This window comes from Telopea speciosissima, chromosome 2 (assembly GCF_018873765.1).
Source record: "Telopea speciosissima isolate NSW1024214 ecotype Mountain lineage chromosome 2, Tspe_v1, whole genome shotgun sequence".
NCBI classification, from domain to species: Eukaryota; Viridiplantae; Streptophyta; class Magnoliopsida; order Proteales; family Proteaceae; genus Telopea; species Telopea speciosissima.
Genome location: NC_057917.1, coordinates 56,833,745 through 56,847,104, shown reverse-complemented (window position 1 = coordinate 56,847,104; position 13,360 = coordinate 56,833,745). Strand labels below are relative to the sequence as shown.

At 37.5% G+C, this 13,360-nt stretch overlaps 1 protein-coding gene across 2 annotated transcripts; it reads right to left on the bottom strand.

Annotated features, from left to right (window-relative positions):
* Nucleotides 1-968: 968 nt before the first annotated feature.
* LOC122653014 (golgin candidate 2-like) lies at nucleotides 969-12,759 on the bottom strand. 2 transcript variants are annotated; one of them, XM_043846922.1, is made up of 10 exons: nucleotides 12,635-12,759; nucleotides 11,170-12,330; nucleotides 8,314-8,424; nucleotides 8,082-8,141; nucleotides 5,076-5,133; nucleotides 4,853-4,909; nucleotides 4,555-4,643; nucleotides 3,997-4,122; nucleotides 1,579-1,626; nucleotides 969-1,481 (listed from the first exon to the last, which is right to left on the bottom strand). In XM_043846922.1, the coding sequence occupies exons 1-10, from the start codon at nucleotides 12,686-12,688 to the stop codon at nucleotides 1,107-1,109; spliced, it is 2,139 nt and encodes a 712-aa protein (XP_043702857.1). In that variant the 5' UTR covers nucleotides 12,689-12,759; the 3' UTR covers nucleotides 969-1,106. The 2 variants fall into 2 exon arrangements, with proteins under 2 accessions (XP_043702857.1, XP_043702856.1); XM_043846921.1 differs by having other exon boundaries at nucleotides 4,555-4,647; nucleotides 4,857-4,909.
* Nucleotides 12,760-13,360: the final 601 nt, after the last annotated feature.

The window sequence follows — 13,360 nt, the reverse complement described above, 5'->3', positions numbered from 1 at the left end:
GCATTTTCCGGTGGGTGAGCCTGTCGATTGTATTCGTGATGGTAGAAAGTTTTCATAGCACACAACAAATTGTCCCCCAAAAAAAATCCAAAAGAAGGAACTATCAGTGCAACTGGGGATGGAGCCATGGAGGATACATATTAACGTAGCTGAACATAAGTAGTATTTATTTGTCACAAGAAGCAGGGTTGGATCTGCCTTAATACCATGTTAGATTTCCATCTCAAAAGATTGGTCTATTAAGTGAATGTATTATTAGAAATACGAACGGAACGCGGATCTCATTCACCGTGATCCATGACATTTTGAAATCTATTCTATCCCTTGGTAGTACTTTGATAAAGACGATTGTTAGATGCATCCTTTAGATATTTCATATAAGCAATTTTGAAACGAAAACAAAATCAAAATAAAAAATTTCTCCATTTGTGTCCAGGACACCACCACCTCTAGTACATATGTCTCGATTCTTTTTCTCACTCAACCAATACCAAGACATTCTTTCTTGTCACCTGTATGATCAATTTTTTTTATTATAAATTACCATTTATTTTTCAGGAATGTTTTTTTCTTTTAAACAAATGGAGCCTTTGGTTTTGTTTGCCTACTATGAGGGGTACCCTTGAACACATTGTGGAGCAACCGAGTAGGCAACAGGTCTAAGGCTAGGCGATATAATGTAGGAGATGGAATTCAGTCCCAGTCCACGGTAGTAAACTTAAGATTGCAGGAGATGTCTTATCTTTCTCAATTATTCATGTAAGAGTGCCAGAGCCCTTTGTTAGTTTTCAGTACAAAGGCATAGCAGAGTCACTGGCTCAAACTTGCCACATCGGAGGGGAGATTTGGAATAGGATGACAACATATTTTGGCCTATCATTACTAGCTTCTTTCAGGATTTAAAAGTTAGTATATTTCCATGAAACATCTTAAGGCATAAAGAATCCTATTTGGTTGCTGCTGCCAGACAACAAAACAAGGATGATCATGTTACCATCCTTGAACCTCACATTGAAGGGCCTCTTGTATCTTTATAATTACAATGGTAATCTCTGGCAAGGCTACAAGTACCACAAATGAATAATCAAACAACAACAATCCATGAATTAGATACTCCCTGTCTTATTGATGTTTTCCAAGGAGATGATTGCCCCAGATTTGGAGTCATCAGATGGTTGAGAATGTGACATGAGAATATATACCACCCAGAAATGAAGGCATACAAGGTAAATAAGTGACCACAACTTTGCAGCTGGATTCCTCCGGATAAATGCAGCTCCCGCGGAAAAGATAGCATCCAACTGCCGAAGCAAAGATCCAAAGTGTTCTCCTCCAGACCGGATTCTGGCCTCAAGCAAAGGCTTCAGCTTCGAATTGGAAGTATGCCACATCCCTGCTTCCAGGTCATCACTTGCCGAGGGACCTGCCAAATCGGCCAATGGCATTGCTGACTTGTTTTCATCTAGCATTCTAGAAACCGTCTGCACAGTGAAACAGAAATGTCGAATCCTGTGTTTATTATGGAGAACAATCATGGTGGCAGTAAAAAATAACTCAGCTCCTCAATGAACACCTTACCTCTATCCTAAACAGAAGCATTGCCTTCTCTGAGGAGAGAGACTCAACCTGATTTAAGAGCCAATCTGTAATTATCAATATCTTTCTAGTATCTCGGTTTTTGAACTGAAATATGCAGAATCTCCAGATCAAGGGCTAGGTAAGTAGACATTTGGAACAAGGAATTGAAATCACAAGTGGAAATCAAACCTTGCATTTAATGGACAAACAACCATTATGCATTACCCCTATTAACCTTACAAGCCAGTTATGACTGTCAAGATGACAATATGGATGCTATCCTCCTTTCACTAATACCGATAAACTATTTCGTGATCAAGTCACATATAATGGAAACAATTTATTTATGCATTGTCTTTTAATTAAGATTGTTACAATACACCACCACATACAAATGCCAACAAAAAGTACAAGAATAAATCTGCCTAAAAGAACATAAGAAAAACAAATGAAAAACTTGTCATGTGTAAGCTACAAAGTGTAATAATTCTGCATTTAATGAAACATTTAAATGCACGGTTTATTAAATAAAAATATAACAATGTCACAGTATACGTACAGACTTCTATGAGTAGAAGATATGAGAATATTTCCTCAGCAAAAGATGATAAAAGTATCAAAAAAGTTTAAAAAATAAAAGACAAATGATAAAACAAATAGGAAACTTGAAATTGCAATCTAGAGGTAAGCCAAGCAATATCCAGACATTATTACTATCATACCATTTAGAGGTGTTCCTTTCGTTATTTTTATTTCTATTTTTTTCATAAATGACAATATCAGTATCATATCTGTTTTACATGTGAAAGCAACATATATTTTAGTTATATGGATCAGAGTCTTAATGGTAGCTTAGATTATACCCAAACGGATCAGTTTTAAGGTCTGAACGACAAACTTCTAATCACAGATATGATCTTCCTTATTAAGTTTGACTGCAATCGGTTAATGTAAGAGGTAAGAGGGTTAAATCAATCGCAAAAATCGGTTTGGTGCTTATCTGCTTAAGAAAAAAACCTAGTATTGTTTTCTGACAGAATACCCCTAGAATTAGTAAATCCATCATATTTTCGGAAATCCCGCAGAAAGGTTCTGAGCATTGTCAGTGTGATCGAAGTCATCGCAAGCGCCAATCAAATTTTAGCACTAGTAAAAGTATTAGGACTGACAATCTGGTTCTAAATTAAATAAATAAATAAAAAACCTGTATCAATAGAGAAGAAATGGCAAACCCCACTTTGAGTGCTATTTTTAAATCTAACGTTGATGGTGCTACTGGGAAAGTGAAAGATACACAAGCAGTTGCAAAAGATTCAATAGTGCACTTTCTCAGACCAAAGGATAGAATCTTGGATCCATGAAGACCTTCAAGGAAAAGTAGTTTGAGAGGTGCTTCAGATTGCAAAGACATATAGGACAATATGTTCATTGATGGGTATTCTACAAGTATTTGAACTCCGTTCTTGATAGAACTTCTGAACCAGCTTGTAAAGCAAAGAATAACATTACTGACTGCAGAGAGAGAACGAGGATCTACAAAATGTCATTCTTAAGTTATAGTCCTAGGCATTGAAACAAATGTACCCATGCATTGGCCAAATTTGGATGTAAATGCCTCAGAATGAGCATGGATAATATGATCCACCCAGTAACATCCATTCTACTTGAGTAATCTTCCTCCAATAACCATATAAATGCTTCCAATTTCAATTTTATGACACAAAGGTTCACCTCAAAACAGCCTTGGCAAATGCTATGGGCTCAGGGGTGGCCAAGTGGGCTAACTGACTGCCACTCAATTTTTGTTTACCAACCAAATTGACCCTCAGACACAAAAACACAAACACTTGTAGTCTACACACAGGCTTGATGTGTCAAAAAGACCAACCCTAACAGATCTGCAATGATATCTGGTCATCCAAACAGATTATTCCACAAGCTAAGAGATGCATATTTCAAGACAGCATACTGGATATAGATTAGCTCATGTACAAGAATATCACAAGCTGTATGCAGCAACATTAGAAAAATGAAAATTATAAAAGTTGGATTTGAGTGAACAGGCATCGCTCCAAGCCTTTGACATGTGACTAAAACACATTGCAGTCTAGCATGGCCACAATATAAGAAGATGAGTATCCCTGATTGTTTTTCATAGTATCTACCACACAGAATGTGTTCAGAATAGTGGCAGTAGCAGGACTGGAACACATCCAGACATTACTATGGGAACACACTCATCCTCCTATTTCAAATTAAATAAGATAATGGGTTGGCATATTTAAGATATAACTTCAGGTTCAGATAATGAATAATAAAAGCTTCCAATAACATCCAAAACTGGAATGACTAAAAAATATTTTAAGACACCATTCACTATAAGTAATAGAAAGGAGATCTAATGATTGGGAGAAAAACCTGAGCTTGTTTCTGAATTAAATGATCAGTCAACTGCCCAAGCCTTCTCTTGAGTTCAATTTCTACTTCAGTTGAATTCTCTATCTCTTTGTGTGTCGTTTCAATGTTTTCTTCTAGTTTCTGTGCCTGTCCAGGAAAAGCAATAGTTAGTTTCATGTGGCAGCATGTTGAGCAACTACCTTTTTTCCATGACAGTAATCCTACATATAGGGACTCAAGGACAAAAGTAAGAAGCATCTAGATTAGTATGCTAAATTGAAAAATAAACCAATAACGAAATGAATTTATTTAGGCACATGTTTAATCTTAGCTACCCCACTAGGAAAGACAGACTAGGATATAGAAATGACCATCCATCCATTTATTCAGCATGGAGTAATCCCTGGACAATTCTGATTATCAGATCAATCTAGGAATACCTATAAATATCAACCATAGAAGTTAAAATATTCTGTTTCATACACACTAACCTCAATGACCTTTAAAGTAAAAATATACTGTTTAACACAAACTAACCTCAAATAAAATCTAGGGAACAATATCACAGTTAGCACTAACCTTCTCCTGAAGCTGACCAACTTTATCACATACAAAAGTGTACTCTGCCTCAAGTATCTCCCGTTCAAACTCAACTCCTTTGGAAGCTTCTGACTACCAACCAAAATTATGGGGGAAGGGGGGAGAAATAACTCCATAAGAAAATGAAAGTTACTGGACAAGCAGGTCAGGAACAAATTATTGGCTAGATATTTCCTGAACAGTTGCAAATAAACATCATATATCGGGTGAAAACTTAATTTGTGTAAGAAACAGATGCCTGACAAACCCAAGTTATTACAACTACATGAAAGATTACTCACTTGGTTTGATGATATTTCACTCTGATGAACCTTGAAGAATCTCCTTTTGAGATCTAGAGGCAGGAAAAGGGCATCAGAAGAAGCCAAAATCAACACTAAATACAATATATGAGATATGGTACTCTGGTGCATCATCTATTTTATAGCCATGAAATTCTTACATGACTCGAGCTTTAGACATGTTTTGATCAACTTATCAAAATTTTCAAACTGGCATACCTTCCTGTTCAGCTTCTTTCAACTCAATTTGTCGTCGAAGTGCTACTACATGATCAACCTTTTAGTCCACAAAGAAAGAAAATGCAAACACATGAGCACAATTGCAGGAAGAGATCTGACCATATAAAGTTCTGTTCTATACGTTGATCAGAAAGGAACACAGTAAATGTAAAGTTTCTATAGATTAAGCAGCTAATGAAGTAGTAGATGTCAAAATTACATTTCTTTTCCCTGATGGTGAAGAGTAACCAAGGATCCCCACCCAAGCCCATGGTTTAAAGTATCCGCCAATATGATACGATACGGACCGATATGTATCAGTATTGGTTGATACCAATACAATACATATCGATACATCTCTTTTTTTTTTTTTAAATAGACTGTCTTGAATTGTATTGAAATGTATCGGCTGATATGGGCTGATACGATACGATACGACACGACCGATATGTATCGATACTATCGATACGTCCAGTAAAGGGTTCGGCGGGTGGTTTAATACGTATCGGCCGATACGGCTCGATACATACCGATATATTATCGATACATACCAATACATACCGAGACATTCCATAAAAAAGCCATTTTCACTCACAGACTCGATACAACTCCTAATCTAACAAAAAAATGAAAACTCTCAAACAAGAGTCTAAAATCTTCCATTTAATCTTGGTTTTTCACACTTTTAGACCAAAAAACAAATCAAGGAGTGCTACAACATCATCCTTTGCATCATCCAATACTCTTCATGGCTATAGACGATTACAACATGTAGGAAAGCTCATCTTTTATAACAATTTCAATTTAATGCACTTGTTTGGTTATACATTATTCACCATTTTAGTGTTTATGCATGACGCTTGTTATATATTGCTTATTTATATTGTTTTTTGTTCCAAAAGTGTATTTCCATGTGTATCTTGATTCTTGACCATTTCTATGCGTATCTGTATTGTTCGATACATATCTCCGATACGATACGATACAATACATCTCTTAAAATCACCCGACTGATACGATACCTGATACCGATACTTTAAACCTTGCCCAAACCCCCCAAGTTGGACAGGGGGAAGGGAGAATTGACAGATAGAAACACCAAAGAAGAATGAAAACAAAAAGGCACAACTCTAGAGAGGTCAAGAAGCCACTCAACTAAGCAATTTCAAAGTTAATGGGGCAGACTAAAACAAGGACTGAACTCACGAAAGGAAGCAAAGTGATCCTCTTATACCCACCCCAACAATTTTGATAATGAACCCTTTATGTTCATGTTTTTTTCCAGTGTGACATTTGAGAAGAGGAACAGTTCCATATAAGACATTCTGATCTAAAGGAAGATTCCTCCACCAGTGGTGGATCCTTGGGATCAATCTAAGCAGATTGGATTGTTTAGCAGGCAATAGACTCATTATGAAGATAGACAAGAGTTTGAGTGAGGTAGAGAGGTCTAGAAGACCTTAGGTGCATTAAGCTTCCCTAGACTTCAAGAAGCCCAGAAATCTGGGGGGGGGGGGTTCAGTGGCAGTGTTTCTGGATTTTCAGCTTGAAAGAATCTCATATGTTAAATAACAGGAAAGGCTAAGGAGGGCTTTTCAAGGTATTTCAGTGTCTATGCAGAATTGTTCGGTATGTGTCCTACAACAGTATTTTCTGGTTGATTTGATAGGACCCTATGGGGTTTTTATCTTGCATTCATAATGCAAGTTGAAGTATAACACTAATCCTTTTGACCAAATTTGAGCCCCAAACAAGGTAGGTAGCTAAAAAGAGTATGTAAAGTGGCAAAAAATTTCAAACATTCCACTCAGTTCCATGATAACAAAATGCCATTTTGTCATATTGTGAAACATTTGATTGACTTTTGAGGCACTTTCCCTGCTCATTTGGGGCTGAAAATTGACTCGTGGGATGGATTTGAGCTAGCTAGTTTACTATATATAAGATTCATGTCAAGATTTTGAGTCTATCCCTTAAATTATTTATACATCCTTTTTTCCCCCTTTCGATATTAAGCCTGTCCATCTTATGCATCAGCATTTTCCAACTCCATTACGCTAGTACCTGTACTACTGAATATGCTCCAGATATTGCCATAATAGCCACTCAATAATGTGGCCACAGCAGGATATATGCAACCATCTTGTAGAAAAAATTATCACAAATATGTGTTTAGAACTCACATTAGAATAATAGTCTGAAAAGCTTTCATAATCTAGGGAACATGAAAACTAGCAAATAACGTGCTGAACTTGCACTAATGCATCTTCCAGGCACTACTCTAACCAATAGTTTTATAACCAGAGAATGTATGAGAAACACTTGTTAATGCATTAACGTCCACAATCTAGATCAATGAGAGCAACAAATAAGGTTCAGATAAAAACAATAACACCAAAAGTTGTAGAATCCCTTAACTGATATGAAAATCCTATCAAGAAAAGCAACCATAAGCAGACACACAGACAACACTATAAACTGTTAGAGTTGTTGGAAGAAGGGTAGTTTTGGAACTAGCTTAATGTCTAGTTTCCTCTTTATGTAATTTCTGTTTTTTATCCTTTATTATCTTTTACCTCCCTAGGGAGTTGAATGTAATTATCTTTTATCTAGTAATGAAGTTATTTAGGTGTGTTGAGAAGTCTCTCAACATACAAGTGTTCCCACCGAAATACACTCCTCTCTTTTCTCTTTGTCTCCATCTTCTTCTTCCTCCTCCAATCTCTTCTTCCTTTCCTACTTGCTTCCCTAACATTAAAACTTAACTTAAATGTGGGAGGGAAAAGATCCAGCAGAGATGAGAAAAAGAAATGAATGCAACTTAATTGTGAGGATGGCATCTACATGGCTTTAATTTGGCCTTTTGACCTAAAATTACAAATTATACTTCAATAATCAACTAGGAAATGGAGAGGAACAAAGTACAGCTCATTGTCCAATTTGATAATGGAAAAAAGTTGTGATAAAAACAAAGACTAACTCTTTGAACAAGGACAAGACTATTACCCCCAAATCAAGATTCCTTTGTGTGGATGCAAGGGATCTCGCAAGGTCAAGATTTGCAGTCTGCAAGATCTCTACATTTAGTCCAGGAATAAAAACTCCAAAAACCTGCTCCACCAAACTTCAATGAAACAGTGACAGCTTTCTATACTGGAATCAGTGGAAAGACCTACAATAGATGGATCACAGCCTAGCTATAAAATAAAATGCATATAACTCAAAATGGCTGCATGACCTCAATTTTAGCTAATCGTTCAAGGGCTTCCATCCTGGTACTATTATGTTTCTGCTTCTCCAGATCAACAGCTTCCATTGTTTCAATCATACTCATCTGCAGCTCAGAAGCCTGATGCAAAAAGAAACTATACAGAATGCTCAAGATTTTAGAAAAAAGATTAAACAAAAAATTGCCAAATTACATAAACAGCAAATGGCCTAAGAGACTAGTAAATTAAGAAACAAAAACTAAGAAAAGCCAATGTATAAAAATTTATGGAAGAAATAGCAAAGGTGGACAGCAATTTCCTTTTCTAAATTTCCCTTGGACTTTTAGGTTTAAGAGAAAATGAAAAGGCATATATTATACAATGACGGTATCAGTCTCATACAGCAGTAATATGGGCATGCTAAACAAGTTGAAGGATCAAGTTACAGGAAATGCATAAATGACAACACTAAATAACAAAACGGGAATAAGATCAAACCCTTGAGGTCAAGGGGTATTATCTGAAAGCAGCTAAGACAACCATTCTCGTTACATACTCAGGGACGTCCTCAAAAAGGTTAAAATGAAGTAAGATTCATCAAGAAACATGAGGCACCCTCTAAGATAGTGTATAAAGACTCCTATGTGAACAAGACTAAACTTGTCCTAAAAATTAAATAAACTCAATATAAACCCAATTACCCAACTCAAACACTCCTAACAAAGGCTGGAACGACCCCAAAAATTAGATCTCCCAAAATTGGAGAATTTCCATTATGAATAGAAAATCAGGAAGAAAAAAAAAATTGAATGTGTTTGACCTTGATTATAGAATCATTCATAGTTGGTGCAACGGCCTGCAACTAGGCTGGTCCTAACTTATTCCACCAGATTACTTTCAGCAACCTCAAATCTTTTGATAACTGGTTCCTTGGTCCGACTGTTATTTGTTATCAATCGATCTTTGATTTAATAATCTCTGCCCAAATTTCGTGGTGTTTAGATTGATATTGGGTGAGATTTGATGATCGAAACCCAACTGGTTACCGATGGTTCTGTGCACAAGGTTGAAGACAACCTTCATGATTCCTTACTTATTGGTCTTGTTTCACTCACTTTCCAAAATACCTCTCCTTTTCTCCCTTAATACCCCCTGGCCTTTACCTTATATTTGCTTCCAAGTTTGTCTTTGATCAATAAATACTATTGCCTCTCTTGTCCATTCCCTATTTAGCTACCAAATTGCCACTTGAAAATTCTGGTTTATTACGAGATTGTCACTTATTCTTAAATTTGAGCTATTTGTTAATTTGGTGGGCCCATAGCAAACCCAAACAGGTTTTGTGATCCGGGTTCAGCATCAGCGGGCTTCGTTTGAAGATTATATAGAGGGCGAGCCATGGCACAATGGTTGAGTTGCGGCATTGCAACCAGTTGGTTGTGGGTTCAAAACTTGCAAACAGCCTCTCTTGTGAAGCAAGGGGTAAGGCTGCGTACATTTGCCCCTCCCAGATCCTGCTGTAGCAGGAGCCTCGTGCACGGGGACACTCTCTTTTTTCTGTTGATGAGGGATATTGTCTTTTAGATGATGTAAAAGTATATTTTCAGAAAGGAGATCTGTATTAGTTCATCAATCATTGCAATTGATTCCAGATTGTTGTGTGGTTGATTTCGATAATCTTGGTCTCACAACCATATTCAGAAAAAGGGAGAATTGTTTATTGTGTTAATGGAGTGTCTGATTTGAGTTCCTTAGATCTGAACCACTGCTTCTCTTATTATATGTTGATTTGTTGATCAGTTCACTGATTTCACTGCTCGTTCCTGGTTGTCTTCCTCTTTGTGGAGCTCCTTGAACTGTGTTAGCCAGTGACCTTCCTAATTAAGTACCTGAGGGCCTATTACCAGAAGACTTAGTGTTACTATCACAATGTTTCCACATCAGGTCTCTTGCTGGGTCTTAGTTGACTTCAGAGTTGGATAGAGCTGTACAGGTAGAGTCACAGTAAAAACATTTCTGAGGTAAGGAAAATGATGATAGGACTTCTCAAAGTTTGGTCTCTTATTTATTGGAGATGAGCATGTTTAGGACTTCCTAGAATGCTGTAGGGAAGGGATGCGATGAAGAAAACTGCAAATGCTCATAAGAGATCGCAGAGTTCCACGAAATAATGATAATCAGAAGACCCCTTGCTGTATGACATCAGTCCAGTGGTCTCCAAAAGGAATGCTAAGAAGGGTCATGGAAGGATGCTTTGTAGAAGATTGCTTCTTGGTATTTTTTCCCTACTTCTTCCACTCTACCCATTTGGAACAGTATTTGTATTTTGGTTTTGCTTTATTCTATTATGAAGGTTTTTTCTTATGTTTAATCAGAGAGAGTGCAGGGGTTTTGGGCTCACTTGTGGCCATCACTGGTTGGTTTAACTTGCTGGTATTTGGGTTTTTTTTTTGGAGGTTTTTGATTTAAAATCTCTCACAAAATGCTTTTCTTTTTTCTTCCACCTAGAGCTTGTAGTTTTCTTTTTTTTTTGGAGGGGTTGTTAGGAATTCATTAGCTTCTAGTTTAAGGTAAGAATAATTTATGGTGTCCATAAACACGTGTTCAAGATAGATGACCGGCAGTCTTATTATGATAGCATTAATGGAAATTTTAAAATAAAAAAGAACTTGTAATCACACAGCCGGGCATGTACTTGTAATGGGTTAAAACAAGGTCATATCATGTACTTTCTAATGGGTAAATAAGAATTCGTAATAAACATAATTTCTAATTTCAAGAGACAGATATATTTCAGTTAAGCAAGACACACTAGGTTCATCATACTTAACCAGTACAGTGAACAAAACAGATACAACAACAGTTACAATAAGCACACGATATACCTCTTGTGCTTGTTGCCTTGCCCTTTCTTCAAGTATTTTCTCTAAGCTTTGCTTCTCTCCCTCCAATCTGGCAACAATGTTCTCACGCTCTTTTATAGCCTCAATAGCTTTAGCAGCAGCTCTCTCAGCCATAATCCGTTCCCTTTGCCTTGCCTTTTCTGCCCTCCTTTCACGTTCATTTTCAGAATCAGATGTTGAAGCTGAATCTGTGTCCGAATCAGACTCTTCATCACTCAATGATGAAGAATGTCTCTGCAAGTCATGAGTAACAGAATTTCCCACAGCTGCATTTGATTTATCAATTCTCCCTGCAGCACTACTGGATGCATCATGATCACCATCAGGTTGCCTCTTTATATCAACTATGTCATCAATTGTACCTGAGACTGGTACAATTTCTGCTGCATGTTTCCCAACTGCTGGTTGAAAAGCATCATTCCCTACACCACCCTTTTTTTCATTATAATTTTCAGAAAGAGACAGCTTTCCATCCCCAGCAGTTTCCAGGACATACTTGGAATCCTGACTTGCATCACCTTTGGGTTCCAACAGAAGATTAGCACCTCTTTCTCTTCCTTCAACGTAATGATCACCGTTTTGTGATTCAGAACTGGATTTGGCTTGTGTAGAATCAGAGAAACCAGAATCTTCTGAATCAATCTGTCTGCCATCTGGAGAAGCAACGCCACCGTTTAATTTATACCCTGGCTCAGTGTCTGACCTCCTCGTAGATTTGAAAACCACGGTAGGCCTGTTATGATTTTTCTTCCCTTCAGAAGACAAAGAATATGAACTAGAATTCCCCTGCTTTCGCCCATCCTTCCGTGGTCCACGGATTGCAGATATCCCATTAGTGCGATTGACGTCAGAGGCTGGTGGTTGCTTAGGAGTACTAAGCAGTTCTGTCCAGTCACTGTCTGTAAGAGTTGGCGTAGACTTCGGAGACGTCTTCAGAGGCGTTCCAAATTGCTTGTCCTGGTTTCTATCAGAATTGGAATCTGAGCGTGAATACCCATACAAATCATTGTTGTCGGGCGTCTTCTTCTTCAGCTGATCCTTCAGAGGAACAACTTCCCCGGTTCTCGCCGGGGTTTTATCATTCAATTCATCGGATTGAGTTTTCTCATTCTTCCCAAGCGACTCTGCCGCTTGCTGATCAATCTAAATCGAGACGGAAAAGGAATTCAATTGCAGAACATTGGGTGAATAAATTTCAAGGAAAGAGGGTTTTCGTTAAAGAAGCAAGTAAAGTAGATAATTGAATTCTCGTAATAATTTACCCCAAAAAAAATTTTGATTTTCGTACTCAAATTAAAACCTAATGGTATAACCAGTTCCACATTGGAGCTAAAGCTGGACTGAAAAGGGATAGCTTGAAGATGATAAAGCAAATTCAGATCGATCCATGGATACAACAAAGAGAGAGAGAGAGAGAGAGAGAGCGCAAAAAGGAAAGAATGCTTGCCTGTTGAAGGAAGGTTTCCGCAACTCTGAGTTTGGAGGAGATCCATCCCGACATTATGGTACGAACAAATCGCTACGAGATCGTTCGAACTGCTTAGTCTTCGAGTTGGTATTCACACATGATGGAATTCAGAAAATAAAAATTCAAGGATCAAGACTCAAGAGAGATCAGAGAAGAGAGGGAAAAAACAAACCTTAAAAGTATAGAATAAGAATAGAGATGTTGAAGTGTCTTTCACTTCCATGTGTTTTGGTGTTGCAGGTGAAATGAAACCAAATATGATACAACGTTTAAGAATCGGGATTCAGATCTATCCACTGTTCTGATTGGAATCGGCCTAGATAGTCAGAAATCGATCGAAATCGGTCAAAATATGCCCTGAATCATAAAAATCCAGTGGCGATGACCGATCCAGATAGGCCTGAATCGGAATCCACCTCGCTCATTTTGATTGAGCCAACCACAGAGGGTATACTAGCATCTAGGCACCTTCTCTTTCTATCTTCTCCTCGCATAAAATGACCTCTGTACTCTCTATGTAAGAAAAATGGTTGCTGATCCGCATTGGTGTGCTCTCTATGCCGCTTGTTCAGTCTTCACCCATCCATGTATTTTGGTGTGCACCCTCTATACTTTCTATGTTCCAAATGTTGGCACGCATTTTCGATTCGATCCTATTTCAAATTGAGGGGAGATATTACTGAGAAAAAAAAAATTGATGGGAGA

Excerpts from the sequence above, each read along its gene's own strand:
- LOC122653014 (XM_043846922.1), bottom strand. The coding sequence starts at position 12,688 with ATGTCGGGATGGATCTCCTCCAAACTCAGAGTTGCGGAAACCTTCCTT. Across the intron at positions 8,142-8,313 it reads AACGATTAGCTAAAATTGAG|ACTGCAAATCTTGACCTTGC; the intron begins GTCATGCAGCCA and ends GAGATCTTGCAG. Across the intron at positions 5,134-8,081 it reads AAAGGAATCTTGATTTGGGG|GTTGATCATGTAGTAGCACT; the intron begins GTAATAGTCTTG and ends GTGGACTAAAAG.